Below are 22,134 nucleotides of genomic sequence, written 5' to 3'. Positions count from 1 at the left end.
GATACAACAGGCTTTGAGTGGGTGGAGAGCAGGATAACACCGAACATCCTAAGACGCACTCTGGGCCTTTTGAATCTTATTTATGTATTATGTATGTGTGTATTTATTTTAGAGAAAGTAGGGGGGAGAGGCAGAGAGAGAACAAGAAGGAGGATCCAAAGCAGGCTCTATGCTCACAGCAGAGACCCCAATGTGGGGCTGGAACACACGAACCTTCAGATCATGACCTGAGCGGAAATCGAGAGTCGGACGCTTAACCCACTGAGCCGCCCGGGTGCCCCTTGAGCCTTTTGAATTTAGTTCTGTCTTTCCCTTCAGGTTCCCGACCAGTCTCCTGCCCTTCTTTATTTGTCTTTTTAGTGCCTCATCATCAGCATGGGATACACTCTTTGCTTGTTTCTCACCAGGAAATATGTCTTCCATGAGGATTTGTTGCTGCTTTGGCTCACTTTTGTATCCCCAGCATCTAGAACGACTCCTAGCACATAGCATTACATATTCGTTGAATGAAGTCAAATAATTGATGAAGGGAGTGAGTGAGTGGAACAGATGGCCTGCACCTGTGCTAAAATATTCAGCTAGAGTCGTGGAAATAAAGCATGAACATTCACCTAGCTGCCTGTTCTCCACAAATTACCACTGTTGACAGTTGACTTTTTTTTTTTGATCCAGAATGTTTCTGTCCATTTTTCAGCATATTCATATACTGTGCACACAATTCATCCCCCCCCCGCCCCCGCCTTTTTTTTACACACATACATGGGATCAGTTTAATTTTTCCATTTAACATATCTGGACATCTCTAGGTACCACCATTCAGAGTGGCGGCTTATTCTTTTTAGTGGCTGCATAATACTTTATGTGTAGAATTAAGCAATAGTATTTTAATTGTTTACAATAGAATCCCGGCATAATACTTTGTTGTAAAGTGGATAGCAGTAACAAGTCTTCTGGGATGAAGCACTGTGCTTGCTTCTTTCACATGAGCTTTTTAAGTGTTACTGAAAGCATTTTCTCTCTCTCTATATTGCTCTTAGTTCGTAAATGCCTCAGGATCTGGAAATAGTCTTTGGTTCACGTACCCTCCACAGTCTGTCCTGAACTAGGCTCCCCATACCTGTAGGTTGAACTGAAGTTTTCCCTGGTTTAGAGAACGTTCCTGCATCATTATGTCATTCAGATTTCCCTGAATATTAGAACTGTTGACCACATGAAGAGATTGTTTTGTGAGGAAACTGTTTTCTTATTTTGAAGTGATCATCGTTCTCCGGGAGGCTGAATGTCTGTATGGTCTCCTGACTTTATCGCTGAGGAGATGGCATGAGAGCGAAGGCACATGTCAGGGGGCCCGCCTGGAATGTGATTGAGCATCCGTTAAGCCTTGTGTGAAGGAGGGCTTTTCTTTTTTCCCTAATGAAATGACTGACGGCGTGCGGTGAAGATGCTGTGAATTAATGCTGCCTCGCGAATTCCCGCCGGCCCTTCAACCAGCCCTCCAGTCTGCTGCTGCTTTCACCTTTGGGTGGGGCTCCCGTTCTGGGAGCACTTGTTTGAGGGTGCAGTGCTGTCCTCTCTGGAGAGTGCTGGGGTGTTTTGTGAGGCTGCGTTGATTTGCAAGGTGAATTTGTTGGCATTCAGCGGAACGGTGGGTTTGAAAATAATTGTCTTGCTCCTCCGGAAGGCCAGCCCGGAGGACTGCCTACCTTCCGCGTGCTAAAGGGAACCCTTTCTCAAATGCCCCCTTGCCTTCCCGTTTCCCCTCTGACCTTCTCCGCGGGGCCGACCACCTTGCTGCGTTCATGGGGCCCTCTCTGTGTGTCAGCCTGGATGCTCTAGCTGTGTGTGTGTGTGTGTGTGTGTGTGTGTGTCTTGTGTTTGGTTGTGAACACTGGTTGTTGACTGCAGTGGTGATAAAACATTGATGTGGTTGGTAAGATTCTCTTTGCTGTTTGACATCAGGCTGCTGGTTTCCCATTTGTAAATGGACTCTTTGACTCCTGTTGGTTTAGAAGTGACCTCAGTATCAAAATGATACAATGATTTTATAAGTATTTTAATACCTTTAAATAGTTACATAATGCTAAATGAGACAGTAAACCCTTATGTTTTGGAGGGAGTCAACTAAATTATTCCTAGAAAGAAATAATTTCTGGATCACTTTTGAGATGAGGTTATAGAATGTCATTAGGGGAGGTCCTATGAAACCACCTTTCAGGTTGGGTCTTGTCTGAATCAGTTCTTCAAAGCTTCCTGTGCTTGGGATACTGTGGCAGCATGAAATTTGTGAGCTTTTGGGCATTTCATCTGTTGTGTATAAATAAACCTAGACAATGTTCGTTATCTCCCTTTGTCACAGTTGGTTCCATTTGCCTTGAAGAATCAAGTAGAACAATTCAACTTTGGTGTTACATGTAGCTGGCGGGAGTCTTTGATCTGAAGCTCCTTACGATTCTTGAGTCCTCAAAGTACAAGAAAAAGATTGTTCCTTAGTAATTCTAGACATGTTAGAGGTATTGATACTTGGACAAGGGAAAAAAATCTAAAAACTATGGCACATATTTGTATTTCATACATATGTACAATACTTCATTAAAATGCAAAGTCTAAAACTCCCGAAACAAGTTTACGCGCCGCCTTGTTTATTTCTTCGAGGTCACGATTCTTCTTTCTTTCCTGTGTTTTAGATTCCTGAGGGTTAAGCGATGGGGAGACCTGTGGCCTTGCTCCTGCTCCTGCTCCTCCAGCGTTTTGGAGACGGTGACGGAAGCCAAACCCCTGAGCAGAGTCCTCTCCAGTTTACGCATTTCCAGTACAATGTCACTGTGCACGAAAACTCTGCAGCTAAAACCTACGTGGGCCATCCTGTAAAGATGGGTATTTACCTTACAAATCCACTGTGGGAGTTAAGGTACAGAATTATCTCCGGGGACAACGAAAACCTTTTCAAAGCTGAAGAGTATGTCCTTGGAGACTTTTGCTTCTTAAGAATAAGGACCAAAGGAGGAAATACAGCTATTCTTAATAGGGAAGTAAAAGACCATTACACATTGATAGTCAAAGCAGTTGAAAAAAATACTAATGCTGAAGCCCGAGCCAAGGTCAGGGTGCAAGTGCTGGATACAAATGACTTGAGACCGCTGTTCTCCCCCACCTCGTACAGTGTTTCGTTACCTGAAAACACAGCCATAAGGACCAGTATTGCCAGAGTCAGCGCCACAGATGCAGACATAGGAACCAACGGAGAGTTTTACTACAGTTTCAAAGATCGAACAGATGTGTTCGCTATTCACCCGACCAGCGGTGCCATAGTTCTAACTGGTAGGCTCGATTACGCAGAGACCAAGCTCTATGAGATGGAGATTCTTGCTGTGGACCGTGGGATGAAATTGTATGGTAGCAGCGGTATCAGCAGCATGGCTAAGCTGACGGTTCACGTGGAACAGGCCAACGGATGTGCTCCTGTGATCACGGCGGTGACGCTGTCTCCATCAGAACTGGACAAGGACCCAACATATGCGATCGTAACGGTGGACGACTGTGATCAGGGGCCCAATGGGGAAATAGCTTCTTTAAGCATTGTGGCAGGTGACCTCCTTCAAGAGTTTAGAACAGTGAGGTCCTCTCCAGGGAGTAAAGAATATAAAGTCAAGGCAGTTGGTGGCATTGATTGGGACAGTCATCCTTTCGGCTACAATCTGACACTACAGGCTAAAGATAAAGGAACCCCTCCCCAGTTCTCTTCTGTGAAAGTAATTCATGTGACTTCTCCGCAGTTCAAAGCTGGGCCAGTCAAGTTTGAAAAGGATGTTTATAGAGCAGAAATCGGTGAGTTTGCTCCTTCCAATACCCCTGTGGTCATGGTGAAAGCCACGCCTAGTTATTCTCATTTGAGGTATGTTTTCAAAAGTACCCCTGGGAAAGCTAAATTCAGTTTAAATCCCAACACTGGTCTCATTTCCATTTTGGAGCCAGTTAAAAGACAGCAGGCATCCCATTTTGAACTTGAAGTAACAACAAGTGACAGGAGAGCCTCGACCAGAGTGTTGGTTAAAGTCTTAGGTGCAAACAGCAATCCCCCCGAGTTTACCCAGACTGCTTACAAAGCATCTTTCGATGAGAACGTGCCCGTTGGTACGACGGTCCTGAGCGTGAGTGCTGTGGACCCCGATGAGGGGGAGAACGGCTATGTGACTTACAGTATTGCCAATTTAAACCACGTGCCCTTCGTCATTAACCATTTCACTGGTGCCGTGAGTACTTCAGAAAACCTGGACTATGAGCTGATGCCTCGGGTTTATACTCTGAGGATTCGAGCGTCAGACTGGGGCTTGCCATACCGCCGGGAAGTTGAAGTCCTCGCCACGGTGACCCTCAATAACTTGAATGACAACACACCCTTGTTTGAGAAAATCAATTGTGAAGGAACTATCCCCAGGGATCTAGGTGTGGGGGAGCAAATAACTACTGTTTCTGCGATTGATGCTGACGAACTTCAGTTGGTCCGATACCAGATTGAAGCTGGAAACGAACTAGATTTGTTCAGCCTAAACCCCAGCTCTGGGGTGTTGTCCCTAAAGCAGTCGCTACTGGATGGCTTAGGGACCAAGGTGTCATTTCACAGCCTGAGAATCACGGCCACAGATGGAGAGAATTTTGCCACACCGTTATACATCAACATGACTGTGGCTGCTAGTCGCAAGCCAGTACACTTGCAGTGCGAAGAGACGGGCGTCGCCAAAATGCTGGCGGAGAAACTCCTGCAGGCAAATAAGTTACACAGTCAGGGAGAGGTCGAGGACGTTTTCTTTGATTCCCACTCTGTCAATGCGCACGCGCCACAGTTCAGAAGTACTCTCCCCACTGGTGTTGAGGTAAAGGAAAACCATCCAGTGGGTGCCAGCATAGTTTTCATGAATGCTACTGACCTGGACACTGGCTTCAATGGAAAACTGGTCTATGCCATTTCTGGAGGAAACGAGGACAGTTGCTTTGTAATTGACACGGAAACTGGAATGCTGAAGATTTTATCTCCGCTTGACCGTGAAACGACAGACCAGTACACCCTGAACATTACAGCATCTGACCTTGGTATACCACAGAAGGCCGCTTGGCGTCTTGTAGACATCAGGGTTCTGGATGCCAATGATAATCCCCCGGAGTTTTTACAGGAGAGCTACTTTGTGGAAGTGAGCGAAGACAAAGAGATAGATAGTGAAATCATCCAGGTTGAAGCCACAGATAAAGATTTAGGGCCGAATGGACATGTGACCTACTCTATTCTCACAGACACAGATAAATTCTCCATTGACAGCGTGACTGGAGTTGTTAAAATTGTGTCCCCTTTGGATCGCGAAGTACAGCATGTGCATTACTTAAAGATTGAAGCCAGGGATCAAGCCAGAGAAGAACCCCAGTTGCTTTCCACTGTTCTTTTGAAAGTATCATTAGAGGATGTTAATGACAACCCACCTAGGTTCATTCCACCTAATTACCGTGTGAAAGTTCGCGAAGACCTTCCAGAAGGAACCATAATCATGTGGTTGGAGGCCTATGATCCCGATTTAGGTCAGTCTAGCCAAGTGAGATACAGTCTGCTGGACCACGGAGAAGGACACTTTGATGTGGATAAACTCAGCGGAGCGGTCAGAATTGTCCAGCATTTGGACTTTGAGAAGAAGCAAGTGTACAATCTCACCGTGAGGGCCAAAGACAAAGGGAAGCCGGTTTCTCTGTCTTCCACTTGCTATGTTGAAGTTGAGGTCATTGATGTGAATGAGAACTTACACCCACCAGTGTTTTCCAGCTTTGTGGAGAAGGGGGTAGTGAAAGAAGATGTCCCTATTGGTTCCTCAGTAATGACAGTATCTGCTCACGATGAGGACACAGGAAGAGACGGGGAGATCCGCTATTCCATAAGAGATGGTTCTGGTGTTGGTGTTTTCAAAATAGACGAAGAGACAGGTAAATACGTTATTACTCTTCTGGTTTGATCTCCCCTCCCATCTGTCCCAAAGTAATGATCTGCCCTGCGCTGGCTCCTGTACAGTTCCCTGTTGGCCTCTGTCAGGGCTCCACACAGAAGTGCACGTGCATGCTTTCTGCCCTCTTAGAAGCATCCCTGTGTGTAGTAAGTCGTGAGTATGGAACCGAAGGAACTTGAAGGACCTGGTGTACAATGAGTAAGGAAACGGGAGAAAGTTGGAATCATTACCGTTGATCCTGATCTTTAAGTTTGTGCTCTGCATTATCAGAAGCGCCACTGTGGTTTTGCTGTAACTTTGAGAAACTGTTCCAGAGCTGTTCAAGCTAGTCTTTTTGCACACTTAGAACCGCCACCGCCCACTGTCTAGCATGCTTTTCAGAGATGATTGCACACCTGCAGAATTGTGCAGTGCACAGAGAGAACACACTGCTAAAGCTTCCGCGATGTGGTCTGCTTTCCTTAGTACCTCTTCCAAGTTTTGTTTGAGAGGCAGACAGACGTAGGGAAGTACAATGTTGAATTGTAGGGACTTGGCTCTTCGAGTTGTTAATTGGGTGATCTTGGACGAGTTAATTATCTTATCGAAACTGACTTCATCTATATGATGGGGACGCTCAAAAAGGCTGCAAGATTTATGTGAGGATAAAGTGAAATAACATGGGAAGGCTGCCGAGCGCGTGTTAGTCTGTTAATGTCTTCGAAATGGTAAGGAGGCTTTGTTAGCATACCCTTTCACCTGGAATAAGAGCCTAAAACCAGAACATCCGGGACGGCCGACTGATGCTACGGTCTGTTGCTTTGCACTTTGTGCCTATCTCTAATTTAGCTGCTCTTCTCGGATATTACAGTTTGATGTCAGTCTCCCCTGATGGAGTGTGAGCCTTTGTATTAGTTTGCCAAGGGCCAGCGTAGCAAAGGACACAGACTGGGTGGTTTCAGCCACAGACATTGATGTTTTCACAATTCTGGAGTCTAGAAGTCGAGTTTGGAGGTGTTGGCAATGGTAGGTTTTTTCTGAGTCTTTTCTCCTTGGCTTGTAGATGGCTGTCTTCTCCCTGTGTCTTCACCATCTTCTCTGTCTGTGTCCTATTCTCTTTTTATAAGGACATTAGTCATATTGGATTAGGGATCACCCTAATGGCCTCTATTTATTTCCAAGTCGGTCACATTCTGAAGTACTGGGGGTTAGGGCTTCAGTGCATGAATTTTAGGGGACATAATTCAGCCAAAAACCACCTTTCAGGACAGGCTTTTATTTAGCTCATGCATTTTCTGTCCTCAGCCCCAGCAAGAAGTACTAGGTGTATAGAAGCTGCTCATTAAATGTGAAGAGAACGAACGAGCAAACGAATGATTATTTTGATGAGTGTCACATTAAAATGAATGAATGTCCCGCTTCCTGAGAACGGTAGTGGAAATAGAAGGAAACTGGGTAATCACAGGGTTAGATGAACTGCCATAGATGGGAGTTCAGTTCGTTTGTTGATCTCATTGATATGTCCTTTATGAATATATCCATTCTAAAAAAAGATGTTTTTCTTATTACACTGAAATTTTAAGTTTATCTTTAAAATGCTACAAGTAAATTATTTAATACCCACCCCACTAAGCATGCCTACATCTAATATAAGAAACACAATCATTATCCTAGAAAAAGTTATTTTAGAAGCCATCATATTTTTAATGTACTTTTGTTTATTCAAGGGATTCTTTTTGTAATGAGTTGTAGACCATTAGCATGTGTTGGGTGTATCCATTCCTCTAAAATGCCAGATTTTAATTTTTTAATTTTGAAATTTTTTGTTTCTAGATTTTAGAAAAAATTTTAATTTATTTTTTAATTCCGGTATAATTAAAGGATAAAATACCAGATTTTTGTTTTTATTTTTACATCATGCCGCCATTTAGAATCTTTAATCCAATTTCATCAAAGATTACCAGCCACAAGCCGTGATTAGTTCTCTAGAAACAACTTTGCTTTCTGTGTGCAAATCAGTGTCAATGAAATAAAAACTGAAACCATATACTGAGCAAAGAACTCTATTAACCTTGTTTCAAACTTTATTCTCAGTCTTCTTCAGCTTAATTAGCTGCACAGAATGAATTGTGTCTAAGCAAAAATGGAAAAGAGCTGCGGTGTCCCAGGGGCTGGGGGCTTAAAAATATTAGAGATCTAGGTTTTGTCAGACCCATGAACAACATTTTAAAAAGCAGTCGTAATGTAAAATAGAACCCCCCGCCCACCCCCGCAACATCGTCAAGGTCTGTCTACCTCACAAGTTGCCTCAATGCAGTTGGCTTCGGCCTGTGGTCTTGAACTAGTCAGACCGTCCGCAGCGCGTTGAATCCTGGGTAGCGTTTCTGTCCGCTGCTTGGTCTGGGACCCGGCGAGTGTTCGCTGCCCGCATGCCTGCACTTGAGCGCTGTGGAAGCGGATCATGGCGCCTTGGTTGTGAACATGCTCCCCTCTTCCCCGCCAGGGATATTGTGTACCCCTGGCTCCTTTAAGGAGAACTGAGGTTTCTATCAGCTGCGGTAGCCCGGCTGTGAACCCACCGCCTGCCTTTTCGGGGAGCCGGTCCTTGCCCTCCACTGCGCACGCGCGCTTGGGGTGTGGCGTTTTCTCCTGCTTCCGGAGAGTTTCTTTCATTTTGTCGGAGCAGAAATGGAGCACACGGCGGCAGGGTCGGGACGAGCGTTGGCGCTCAGGGGGTCTGGGGAGGACCAGCCGCGATGAGGTGCACACGCCCCTGGGGATGCAAGATGGCCACTAGAGCCAGGTTGTTAAGTAACAGTTGACTGATTCCTGTTGGTTATGCTATTCTAGTCCCTCCTCTTGTATCTGTAGATATGTACGTGTATATCCTGCCGTACTCCAATATTAATTCGAATGTTCAGGTACATTGTGTCAACTTGGAAGAGTACCCACATTTTAAGAACTTCACCCAAAACAACGAATATATTTGCGCATTTTCCTCAGGACAATTATTCCTGACCCTTTCTTTTTTTCCTTTTCTAAAATAGCTTCTGAAAAGCTATAAAAAATTGTTACAAGTTAAAGTTGAGACAGAAAATAGAACCCAAGTCTTAATTTACATTCCCTGAAGGCTTAAATTATATGAGCACTGCCTTTTGGGTTTTTCTTTCAAGTGAAAAGAGTATTTTTGTTGCTTTTTAAAGACTCATTTAGAAACTAGTAATTTTTTTTTTTTTTTTTTTTGCTTGTAAAGTTAAGACATTGGGATATTCTTACTACCAAGAAAGAAAAAAGGAAACCACCAACCAAACAAGGCAGGGTTCTGAAATCTGGAGTAGTTTTCAAAGCTGAATGGCAGTGCTAGACTTTTCTGGTGGTAACTTAGTGGGGGGCCAGGGGATGAATTGGGACTGTGGGCATTGGGCTTGGGAAGTATATAAGAAACTTTGTGCATCTGTGTAACTACTGAGATTTGAAAGTGAGAGAAAAGTTGGAAATCTATCAGTCATCTGTAGTCCTTGGCTTTACAGAAGAAAATGTTTCATGTATAGTAGATTAACGTTTCTGTGCTTTTTGGAAATGAATCAAAGTGATATAATAGTATTTACACATTACCACACGTTGGCCTGGTGTACATTACGAGATGTGATTTGGCAGTAGAATTATCGGCCCAACTTATTTTAGAGATTCCTGGCAAGACATTTGGTATCGTAGTGTAGAGTTCCTTCAGGAAAGGTCAGTATGTTTTGTGCAGTAGAAATTCTTAAATCAGGTATGTTCTTTATTTGGGGTTTGTCTAATTCCTAGTGCGGGTCGAAAAGTGTGGAGCGGTGCCTGTCCGAAGAAGAAAAGTAGGGGCAGTTCAGGAACACAGGTGGGGACTCCATAGGACACGACCCTAATAACACTCAGTGTGAGCTGGAGAAGGCCTGGCTCAGGTCAGGTTTAATAGCGCCTTTCTAGAACTTCAGACACTGTTCATCGCCTGTTTCTGCTGTGCTGTTACTTTCTCTTCTTGTCACGCTGGACTAGCTGATAAGGGCCTGCGCAGGACCAACAATCTGCCCGCTTCATTGTTCGCCTCCTGCCTTTGACTTGAAACTATAATGTTATCGGAATGATATAAATAAATTTTTGTGGGATTTTACCTATTTCAGCATTGCCACATAGGTGTATCATTTGTAGTCTTAGAACAGAGAACATAAATCCGCGATCTGAATTTCGTTCTTACTAGTTTTATGATCCTTTTCTTTAAAAAGTCTGCTTAAATGTGAAACATGCCCTGAAAAGTAGTTTTTAGTTAGTTGTTTTTTTTTTTTAACTAGAAATTCTATGAACTACCTAAAATATGTAGCCAAATGTACGGTCCTGTGAGCTCTGCATTTTATACATACTTTGCTAATTGGCTTTGCAGGGAGGTAACATGTAATTGCAGTTGGGGGGTAATTGTCACTTGACTCATCTGATAATCTCTCACCAAATCACATGCTTTTCCTGGAGAGGCCTCTGGGTGTTGGTGAACTGTTCAGACACATTCATGCCCACGTGATAGCTCGTCCGTTCCAGGTTTGGAAGGTTACGTGAAAAATTATTTGGGAAATGGGTCTGGTTGGAGAGCCAGTCTCCAGGGTTCTAATTAAGATTTATGCTCTCCCCTCCCCCCCCACCCCCAGTCTCCTTAAAAATCTACAGAGAAGGTGATAAAGCAGATTGAACAGAAATGTTAGTGGAGGATCTCTGAAGCATGTGCAATTGCACATTTAGGTTTTGATTTGTCCCCCATTCTCACTGCAGATATGTGCCTGGTAAGCTTTCAGAGTTGAGCAGAATAAATCTGGAGAAGCCCTCTTGCAGATTTATGGAATAAATTATAAATTCAGCTTAGTGTTCTTGGCTGAGGCGGATGCATCCAAGTTAATTATTACTTGAGCATCAGTAAAGAGGTGCAGCTTTTTGTTAGTTTGGAAACTAATGTCTAGAAAAATGCTTGGCTGAAAGATTTTTTTTTTTTAATTGTAGGTAGGTAGTTAAGTCTGTTCCCCTCACGTACGTATCGTAATTGGGATGCCTTTAAGTATGTTTTCCCTTCAGTCTGGAGTACTTTGGTTCAGTGTTTCGCTGTTAGAATAATGCAACCCAGTAAGAGTGTTTCCCCCTTCCACTTCTGCTTACTTGGGGAGACCATGTTTTTCATTAAGATAAGACTGAATTTCTAAACTTACTAATGCTGTGTTGCTTTTAGAATCCCAGTTGTGGTTTCAGAATTGAAATTTACATGTCGATGAAAAGACTTTGGAAGAATTAATATGGAAGTACAGCTGGTGCAATGAGATAAATCGCCACTCATGAAAAATGGGAGGGGGAATAGGGACAGCATTTTTCTTAAGAGAACATGGCTACATTCTCATCATGGGGGAGTGGTATTGCATGGTTCCTGTAATGCCCATCTGGGGACTGGCTCCTGGACTTGCTCAGTTAGGGGACGCGGGATGAATGCGTTTGTGCAGTGGGACCAGAAGGGACTTCCAATCCAGGCTAACCTTCTTGTTGGCCTCAGTGAGAGGGAAAATGTTTTTGGGGTTTCTATCTGGTTTGGCAGAACTCGGAATATTTTAATTATTATCTTAATTACTCAAGTTAAAAAAAAAATTTTTTTTAACGTTTTTATTTTAGAGACAGAGCATGAACGGGGGAGGGTCAGAGAGAGGGAGACACAGAATCTGAAACAGGCTCCAGGCTCTGAGCTGTCAGCACAGAGCCTGACGCGGGGCTCGAACTCACGGACTGTGAGATCATGACCTGAGCCCAAGTCGGCCGCTTAACCGACTGAGCCACCCAGGCGCCCCTTAATTACTCAAGTTTAAAAGAAAACCTTTTCCCAGCTTCAAGTAGGATGTCTTCTATACATGGCAGGGACCTGTGTTTTTTCCTAGGGCCTGTTGTCATGGCAGAAAATAGAATGTAGAATGTCAGTGGCCTCCAGGGTTATGACCAAAGAATCTGTAAGAGTGGCTGACAGCTGTGTGGCCATTAGGAGTGTGGTCTGCTGTGGTAGGACCCTTCTACCTCTGCTGGAGCTGGATCTGGAACTCCTGGCAGTAGGAACTTGAACAGACACTGGGGGAGGCCCCATCAAGGAGTTCACAGATCAGCTGGTGAAGTGGCCTTTTGTGTTGGCATCTCTTGCCTTATGTGGCCGCAGCCACTGTCCTGTTCTTACATTTTGTTCTCTTCCCAGGAAAGTTGAAGAGAAAAACTGATTTCTGAGCCACAGTGAGATTGAAAATCAGGCCTTGGCAGAAATGAGGTTATGATAATCTGCCCTTTTGTGTGTGTGTGAATCTGAGTCAAGGCAGGGAGGGCATGGTAATTTCGCCTGGGGACGGGATCCTCCTCTGAAACTGGAGGATGTTAAGGTGAAAACAGAATCTAATTAGAAATCCTAAGGAAACTCTTTTTGTTTTAAGAGAAAACAGGATCTGCTTTTCTTTAGTTACTAGTATGGTATTTAACAAGTTGACCGAATAGTGGTTGGGGGAGGAGCTGGGCTGGGATCCAGGGTGGTATCATGTTGTGAGGCAGAATGTGGTGAAGTTCTGCCGCGCCTTCATAGAATCCTCAAAGGTGGGTAAGGGCCAGAACCTGGACGGGATAGAGTAGAAACAACCTAAAATATGGTCTCTTTAGCTCTGTGCTTTCCGTGATTATGATGATGATGATGATAATAAAGGGCATCAGTATAATAAACCACAGACACTTACTGTTACCACCAGGTGCTGTTCTAATTTAATTTTTATATTAATTTTCTCATTAATTTATATTTTTTCTTATATTAATTTATATATTAATTTTCTTGCTACAACTACGAAGTAGATACTTTTATCCCGTGTTATTGACGAGGGAATGTTCACAGAGGAGCTAAGTAACTTGTCTAAGACCACTTGGGTACTAAGGGCGACAACAAGGGTGGGGGCCTGCGTACCCCAACACCACTTCTTACTGCCTCTCACTCTTTGTAGAGCGATCTGGAGGTGCTCTAATAGAACCCATTTGAAAACTACTGCTTGAATGGGATTCTGGACTGAACTGGGTTGGGCTGAGCCAGGCTGGAGGCTTGAATCCCAGATTGGAGGCTTGGTCTTGAAGAAGATGTATTGAATCGAGCAGTCTTCTTCCGTCATTTCTTCTCCAGATGGCATATTAGTCTTTAGCACATTGAAGAGAACAGGATTTTAGCATTACATAGGGGTGGGATTTAAGCAATTTAAGATTATTTCGATGAAGTGCTGAGCAGTGGGGGAATTATGCCGAGACCGCTAGTGAGTTTTGTCGTCTAGTGGAGATGGACGGGTGTCTCATCTGTGCTTGCAGTTGTGAAGGTACAGCGTTCTCGTAAATAAAGGTGCTGCTGGACCAAACCGTACAGCATGTTAACTGGAACACTTTGTCATCAAAACAGTGTCTTAGATGGCTGTTAGGGTCCTGTCTAGCCTTTAAAACCACTTTAACCCCCTGAATCGCTTAAGTTGCAGTCCACACGGCCCCCCGCTGAATCCCTGTTCTCTGGCCTTGGCCTCCTTGAGATCTTGGCTTCAGCGTCTGTCCTCACCGGCCATCTGGTTTGTGGCAGGAAAGCCAGCGAACTTGTTCTCCTACTCAGCCCACTTGACAAGGCACCATTTTTATGTTCTAAGAGTTGTTTAAGAGTTGAGTGTTGATAACCTGATGGAGTGGCCTCTGTGTATAGAGATTTAAGGCTCAGTTAATATCTGGCCTGGTTGTTTTTCCATATGGCCTGCCTTGCCCAATTAGGAAAATTGAATAGATTTTAAAACTTTAGGTGTGTTTCCATTGTTGTATTTTTTTTTTTAACCATTTAGTTCCTGTTTTGACTTTGTGGATTCTTTTCTTTTATTTTTTTTAAGCTTTGATTTATTTTGATAGAGCAAGCATGGACGCGGGCACAGGAGAGGGGCGGGGGGGGGGGAGAGAGAGAGAGAGAGAGAGAGAGAGAACAAACGAACGAGCAGGGGAGGGACACAGGGGAGAAGGAGACAGAGAATCCCAACCAGGCTCCAGGCTCCAGGCTCCAGGCTCCAGGCCCCAGGCTCCAGGCCCCAGGCCCCAGGCCCCAGGCCCCAGGCCCCGTGTGGAGCGCCCGACAAGGGGCTCACTCTCCCAAATCATGAGATCGTCAGCTGAGCTGAAATCTGAGCTGAAATCAAGAGTCAGACGCTTAACTGAGCCACCCGGGCGCCCCAACTTTGTGGATTATTTTAATTCAGAAGGCTGGCTTTGTTAAGATTTTATTATCTGCGTTGTGCACCGTTACTTTGCAGTCACCTTTATGGCCCTTAGGTTTTAAGAAATCAAGCCACGTTGTTAGAACGGTGCGTGCTGCCCAAGGCGTAATGCCAGGAAGCACGGCCTTTTCAGGTCTTTGTTACTAGGACTAGACGGACCTGGGAAGATGGCTCGTCGGGCACCTGCCTGTACCGCTTGAGTCGGCTGTGACCCAGTGTAACAGCCGTGAGAGGAGGGCCAGGACGCCTCTCACGCTCGTACTTCACGGGCCGTTCTTCCCAGCGCAACTGCCTTCCTGTGAACCGCACCGGGTCTCCTCAGGGTGTCTGACGGCCTGTCACACCCGTTGCGTCCCTGGGCCTCCACGGCCTAGTGAGCCGACCTGTTGTCGGAAGGGATTCTTCAGAATTGGTGGTGGTTTTTCTTTCCTGAGAATTACTATGCTGAGGAAGGTCCGAGAGGTAGTCTTTTTAATTTCAGCTTAATTTTTTTCTTTTGTGATAGAAGTTACCCAGCAGCTTACCTGGTTTCTTAAGATTTCTTTCTAGTTTGTGGTAATTTAACCAGTTTTCTCCTTTATTTTGAGAGAGAGCGTGAACAGGGCAGGAGTAGAGAGAGAGGGAGAGAGTCCCAAGCAGGCTCCGCGCTGGCAACACGAACCATGAGAACATGGCCTGAGCCAAAATCAAGGGTCAGATGCTTAACCAACGGAGCCACCCAGCCGCCCCCAACCAATATTATCTTTTTATCACCGGGGAGCCTTTTCTTCTTTATCATCGTCCGTGTATAATTATAGGTCACATGTATTGAAAGCTCAGTGTGAACCAGCCCTATTTTGAGCTCTTTTTGTAAGTTATCTCCCTAGATCGTCACGATAATTTGTGAGTAAAATTAGACGGTAATATGCCGTGTTCGCGTAGTGCCTGTATTAAATTCTAAAGATAGGACGGGGGTGGGGATTATGGTACACACTGACCTCATGCTGTTGAATTTTGAAATCTTCTCTGTGTTTCTTTTTTTTTTTTAATTAAGTGCTGTAATAGAAGTGTTTGAAGTGTGGCGCTTTGAGGGATTAATGGTCACACAGCTGATTCTCGAAGCAGAGGTGTTCGATCTCTCATCGGATCTTTCTTAAGACCAGTTAGGGTCTCCCTTACATAAAGCCCAAGCTTTTTTGGCCTCGTAGGCTCTTGCGCCCTCAGAGACTTCCTCCCTCTCCTGCTTGGCTCTGCTTCTCCGCTCCCAGCTCCCATTCAACCCCAGTGCTTGAGGCACCTGGAGCCCGGCCCTCCCCGCCTTCTCTGCCCCCTGGTTTCCTAGCTCCCTGCCTTTGGGCGACGCCTTGACTTATTAACCGTCTGCGTAATAAATCCTCCATGACAAGCCTTCTCCCTCCTGTGGAACCCATTTTTCTTCTTCTTTTTTTTCTATTTTACATTATTGTAAGTATCACTCTAGTGGGAATGTTATTATCTGTCCTTTTCCTCTGAATTGGCAGCTTCTTGTGTGGGTAGATGCTAAATCTTTAACCACCAGATTCATAGAAGGGGCACTCATTAAGTTTTGGTTCGGTTGGCCCTAATAAGCCATTGTTGCCTCTCTCGAAACCGGTAGTCTCCATTTCTTTGTTCCAGTAGCACTTTCTGTATGTTCCTGTGTTACGACTCAGGGTATTGTTTATCTCGGGCCTCAAGGCCTCTCCTGAGCACAGTGGCTGACGTGGCCCTACGTAGCCCTTGTTTGCTCAACAAACAAGCTGATTGTAGCATATTAATAATGATAGTCATAAGGTTGAGTGAAAGCTTTTCTTCTCCCTGTTTCTAGACTTCCAAAACAATGGTTCGTAATATTTTTGGCGTCACAGAAACTTTTGAGAATCTGTTGAAAACTGTATATTCTGTCTTCAGAGACAGTGATTTGCTTCTAATAGCAGGAGGCTTACGAAGAGCTGAACCTCCTTGGCCTTGGACCGCTGGTTTTACGTCCCTCTGTTCTAGAGTTTTCTGGGGCTGCCAGGCCCTCACCAGTTCTGAAGGAGGATCACGGGGACGGTGGTAGTGACCAGCATTTCAAAAATGCTCAGCAGCCTGAACCTATTTTTGTATACACTTCATGGCACTTAGTCTAATGCGTGTTTGTTATTGACACAGTAGGTTTCCTTTCTGTTTTATAAATGAGGTAGATCAGCCTTTACGGTGCACAAACAGTAACTGCTGTGCTACATACAGGACTTGCATGTGTGCTTAAAACGGTTCAAGACAGTCTGTCATTCGAGATGATTTCCCGGTGATCCAGTCGTGTGCACTTCTTTACACACCTGTATCAGCAGAGCCCTGTCTCCCCGTGTGAGCGTACAGGACGATTGTGATAAAATAATTACGACACATAATACACACTGTATCTATGTTTAAGTTAGCAGCCCTCTAGGCCAGGATCTGATCTTCCCTGGCGCCCGTTTACCATGGAAACCCTCTTTGCTCAGCTAGTATGCCTTTATTTATTAAGGTAAATAATCTGTCAGGAAACTCAGGCTTCTAATCATAAAGTTAACTTCCCTAACAGGCTGGATTTTTATATAAATGGACTTAAAGATCAGAGCATTTGAGACTTAATAAACCATTTTTAGTTTTGTTAATAGTCCCTTATTCCGTACGAGAGAAAAAAATTGAAAAATAATTCTTAACTGTTAAAGGTTGCTCCTCTCATAATAAAAGTGTTGCTCTTCTCCTGCCCTTGTAAAGGGAGCATTAAACAACTTTACAGTGACAGGCGGAATCCATGTATATGTGGCAAAATGTCCTGATCTCTGATTTACGGGCGTTGATATTCGTATCACTTCTAGTCAGTATTTTTTTTTTTTTTTTTTTTTAAACCTCTGGAGATGAGATTTTGTAAACAGTGATTTTGGAGTCTTTCATGAAGCAGTGTTTTCTTTATCATGAGTTGAAGACTTTCTGTTGAAAGCAAGAACTGCTCTTTGGAAAATGACTTTAAAGTTAGATTAACTTTAAAATACGTTAAAGCAGTCCCACCATAAATTCTTAGTTAAAAGATTCTCTAAAATCTATTTGCTTTTAGTTCTTACTATTTCTGTTGGCCCCTTCACTCCTAAAGCTGCTTGACATCAGGCAGTCTCAGACATTCTTATTTCTCTCATGACAGTGCTTGGCACACGGCTGGTATTTAGTAAATACTTACTCAGTGATGTTCATCTTTTGATAAACGCAGTAAATGTTTGTCACATAATGGTGTTCTTTTGATCTGTTGCTCAGCTGAAGGTGTTTACATTTTTAATGAAAGAAAGATGAATTTGCTATGTAAATACCAAGTTAGTTTGTTGGTTGAAGCCTCCGAATGGAAATGAGTTGCTTTTAAAGGCTAGATCTAAACAAACTTTTTTTTAAGGAAATATTTTTGCTTACAAGCGTGTTAACCTCATGTAGAAGATGAAAGCTGATTAGGAAAGCATGAACGTGAATAATACCTGTGTTTGGCTTTAATTAGCTCAGCGCTGTTGATTTTGAGAAAGAAGTCAAACTGAGGATCATCACGTCTAAAGAACACCAAGTTTTATAATTTGAGGTTCATGATTTTTTTTTTAACGTACATCCATACACATCATACATTACGTGGCAAAATTTTGAACTTCTGAAAAGGCTGTCAGATTCGTAGGACCTGTATCGCTCTCAATGAATTTCCTAGAGCTTCATATAAGTAATTCTAGAGATTCACAGAGTCTTTGAGACTGTCCGTTTCAAAGCTAATATGATTTTAACATATTAAGAAAAAATCCGCTTTAGTCATTTTTCTTTCACAGCGCCAGCCTTGTGAGCATAGGTGGGGACTCTGGCCCTGGATTGCTGGCGTCTAGAACTGCACCTGGCACATGGTAGACAGCCAGCAAATACTTGATGGACGAGTAGTTTGAAATTGAATTAGACTTCGACAGAATATTAAAAGCAAACCCATATCTAAGTAACTATGACTGGGAAAGACCTTTTAAATTTGTTCTCTGTTCCCAATTAGAATTTCGTCTCTGGATCCAGCTGAAGTGCTGTGTGTGCCTCAGGCCTGCCTGTCCTTTTAAAATGCACTTAAAACTGCCCTCGTTTTCCACACCTCTGAAGCAGCTAAAAAATGAGGAAATTAGACCAACAGCCGTAACAAAAGCTTCATTAGCAGCGCACTTTCCTTTTGTTGATGGTGTGTTCTCTGCAGAAGCAACTTCTTATGTCAGGTGGAGCACCACAGCCTAGAACTGGAAATCTTCGGCTCAGTGGCTTTCCAGGCACAGAATACCGGGCGGGGCATTGCCATTTTCTTGGGCTGCATAGTGGTGCTATTGCCTGTTATCCTCTGAACTGAAAAATGCTTCTGTTCTAAGTGTAAGAGACGAATATCCATTTACGTCGTACATTATGTGGCAAAATTCTGAACTTTTGAAAAGGCTGTCAGATTAGTAGGCTCTATTTTTGTTAGTATCACTCACTATCAGTGAATCTCCTAAAGCTTCGTGTAAGTAGTTCTAGAAATCCAGAGTCTTTGAAACTGTCCGTTTCCTGGATTAAATTGCGCCCCTGTAGTTGTAACCTTTAAAAAAGCTATTTGTATTGTAAATCTTCGGTTGTTTCTGTTGATGGGGTGCTCTTACAAGCAAACCCTTCTTTTAAAGCCTAGTTGAATTAAGGAAAATCCAATGATGAGGCTATTTTAAGGAGAACACATTATGCAGAAACTAAAAATATTTTTCACACTCAAGTGGCTGCATCTAAATAACAAATTTCTAAAAACTCTTGCTTGTTCTTTGTCTCCTTTTGTCCCCTGGGCGTCTAATCCTATAAACTTTTCGTCCGTGGTCAGTTAATTTCGTTTTTCTCATTTATAAATAACGCTTTAGGATGATGAAAGGAAGGTCCGAAAACCTTTGTGGAAGTTTTCTCTGCGTATTCGGGTGGAGATGTGTTCAGAGGGGGCACATTTGGCACCTGGTAACAGGTGAGAGTCACAGGAATGAGGAGACAATGGCCAAGTTCAGTTAGATTTGGTGAGGGGGATAGAAGACGTGATGGAGGAGGTGCAGACACGTGCAAAGCTGAATTGGAGCTTTTATTATATGTGGCCTGATACTACTATGAAACTATGATACTACTATGATAAACTATGATACTACTATGTGGCCTGATACTACTTTTGTGAAAAGAATTATAGAGACTCGTGTTACTTTGCCTTTCGTTGGGAAACACGTCGCCCTAAAATTTGGTGGCTTTCAACGGCCACTGTTTATTTAGGTCACTGTTCAGTCGGTTGGCAATTTGGGCCGTACCTCCCGTGGGTGTGTGTCCTTCGCCAGTTTCAGCTGGGCTTGCTCCTGTTGGGTCAGTTGCTGGTCAGCTGGGTGGCGGGACTCGTGGGAGTTGGCTGGATGTTGGCGGGGGCCTCTAAGCCCTGTGTCTGTCCTCCGTCAGCAGCCTAGCCTGGACGTCAGGGTCCCTAGAGCTCAAGGAGAGAAGTAGCTGGATCTCCTGGCCTAGGCTCAGACTCCTACCTTCTCACTTCTCCCATTCTATTGGCTGAGCAAGGTGATGCAACAGTTCGGAAAATAGTCTGCACCTCTTGTTGGGTGCAGCTGCAAAATACTGGGTTCGTTTTTCAGTCTACCGCCGAGGCACTTTATCTGATTTTCTTCCCCTTTGATGAGGACATTCCTTTTGGGTGTTCAATGTGCACAAGAATTTAAAGGCTTTTGAAAATTGTGCAGATATCTATGCTGTCTTAAATTTCTGCCACAGTCAGCTGTATACTTCAGGGTTTTAATACTGTGAAAATATTTAGTGGTAGTAAAATACTTCAAAGTATTTTTACAATCTTTCCATTTAAGCTAGAACTTTAAGAGATGCCCGGCGTATTGCCAGAAGTGTAAAGACACTAAAGCGCTAGTCTTCCGTTCCTTCACTCTTCTGGTTTTTGTCACAAAGGTTTCTTAAGTTGCTTGCCCCCCAGGGGGTTTGGGAATCCCCGTTTTTGCATGGCATTTTAAAATGCCAAAGGAAGAGACTGTCGAGTGGTAAAAGGCAGCAAGGAGTTCTCCACGAGAGCCTTTCACTTGCAGATACTATTTTTGCTTATTAACACCACCTTTCTTACGAATTATTGTGTCACAAGTTATTTCATTCATTTAGTGCTTTCCCTTGAGGGATGGAAGACTTGGAGGAATTGGAGAAGTAGGTGGAAGATGTGGGGGGACATGAAAATCGAAGCCAGAACAGAGTGAGAACATCGGAGGGTTGCTTTGGTGTCTTTTGGCTTCCCACACATCCCTGTGCTTAGTTTCAGCTTAAATGGCAGCGTGTTACAAATAAATTGAAGATGTACTTAGTGCTGCTTACTATTATGCTAAGTTTGGCTTGTGTTAGATCTGTTATGGGACCTATTTGCAAAAGAATAAATAGGAAAATGCTCCATGATGAGAAATCGCACGGTTTGAAACAGAACCTCCTGATGTACTGACTTACTAGATATTCTGATGTTTCTGTCTGGAAATTTTGGGGAGTTAAGTGTCTTTAAACACCTTGACCTGTATGTGGAATCCTTGACCTATCTTTAACAGGGTTCTTTTAGAGAAGATAGAATGAAACCTTGGTTAGTATTCTTTATCTCAAAGACATTAGAAAAACAAGCAAGTAAAATAATGGACAGAGATGAAAAAACTAAGTGATCTCAGTAAAGTGTGTTTGCCCATTGTTCACTCCTTAAGAGAGTTCAGTGATCATTAAATACTAAACAGTCAGGTTTCTTCTTTTTCTTTTTAATGATTGTTTATTTTGAAGAGTTTGAGCAGGGGACGGGTGGGGAGGGGGAGAGAGAATCCCAAGTAGGCTCAGTGCTAAGAGTGCAGAGCCTGACATGGGGCTTGATCCCACAAACTGAGATCTTAACCTGAGTTGAAATCAAGAGTCATATGCTTAACCAACTGAGCCACCCAGGTGCCCCCAAAACGGTCAAAATTCTTTCATGGGATGAAATTAAGATTCTATAACAGAAGTGTAGGTTTCATGAGAAACCTAATCTAGAGGTACTGATCTAAAATTTGGTATTTTAATAGTGCATCTTGAATATGGTCTGCAAAAGACCATTGTATCTAAGAGCGTAACAGTCTTAAATTCTCTGTTTTGGGATTAGAGATGATCCTGCATTATAGATCCCTAATCAGTACAACCTGTGTAAATGAAAACAAACACAGCAAAACAATTCATGTCCCAGAATATACCATAAAACCGTTTAGTGGAAATGTTCCATTGTTTAGATTCTGTTGTTTACATACACTGGTACTCATGTGAAAGATGTGAGCTGATTTTCACAGATTGGCACAACTGTGTGAATTCTGCCAGTGTTTACTTTGCCGTTTAATTTTTCAAATCACCAAAGGAGTTAGTACTAACAAGTTAAGGCAGCATTGCTCAGTAATATTGTCCACGTACGTAATTTTAAATGTTCTAGTCGCCACTAAAAAACAGGTGAAACTAATTGTAATAAATTTTATTTAATCCAACAGATTGAAAAGTGTCACATCCGCGTGAAATCAACATAGAAGAATATTAATGAGATCTTTTACATTCTTGCATTCGCATGAGGTCTTTAAATCAGTGTGTATTTTGTACTTAGGAGTACATTTCAGTTTGGACTGGCCCCATCCCAGTGCCGGTTATTAAAGCAGAGATTTAATATTTGTTGGTTCACAGCAAAGCTCAGCCACTCAGGTGAGGTGGTGGCCCTGTGGCCTGTCCCTCCATGACTGGCTGGTGTGCCCTGGCTGGAAGGGGAAGCAGGAAGGGTTAAGTCGCTCTGCATGTTGAGTTCAGTGCTGTGTGGG

General features: G+C 43.5%; 1 protein-coding gene across 4 annotated transcripts in view; it reads left to right on the top strand.

The window, feature by feature from the left end:
• The window catches only part of FAT1 (FAT atypical cadherin 1), a 135,849-nt gene that overhangs the window by 14,953 nt on the left and 98,762 nt on the right, over window positions 1-22,134 (top strand). For 3 of the 4 annotated variants that reach the window (XM_042983010.1, XM_042983008.1, XM_042983011.1), the window contains exon 2: window positions 2,685-5,961. In XM_042983010.1, the coding sequence (XP_042838944.1) occupies window positions 2,703-5,961 (3,259 nt within the window). In that variant the 5' untranslated portion in view covers window positions 2,685-2,702. Of the gene's footprint in view, window positions 1-2,627; window positions 5,962-22,134 lie in introns of those variants that run through there. The other variant, XM_042983009.1, reaches the window with a different exon arrangement.

Source organism: Panthera tigris, chromosome B1 (genome assembly GCF_018350195.1).
Source record: "Panthera tigris isolate Pti1 chromosome B1, P.tigris_Pti1_mat1.1, whole genome shotgun sequence".
Classification (NCBI taxonomy): domain Eukaryota; kingdom Metazoa; phylum Chordata; class Mammalia; order Carnivora; family Felidae; genus Panthera; species Panthera tigris.
The sequence above is the reverse complement of the archived record's forward strand: the minus strand, read 5'-3'. Positions and strand labels throughout refer to the sequence as shown.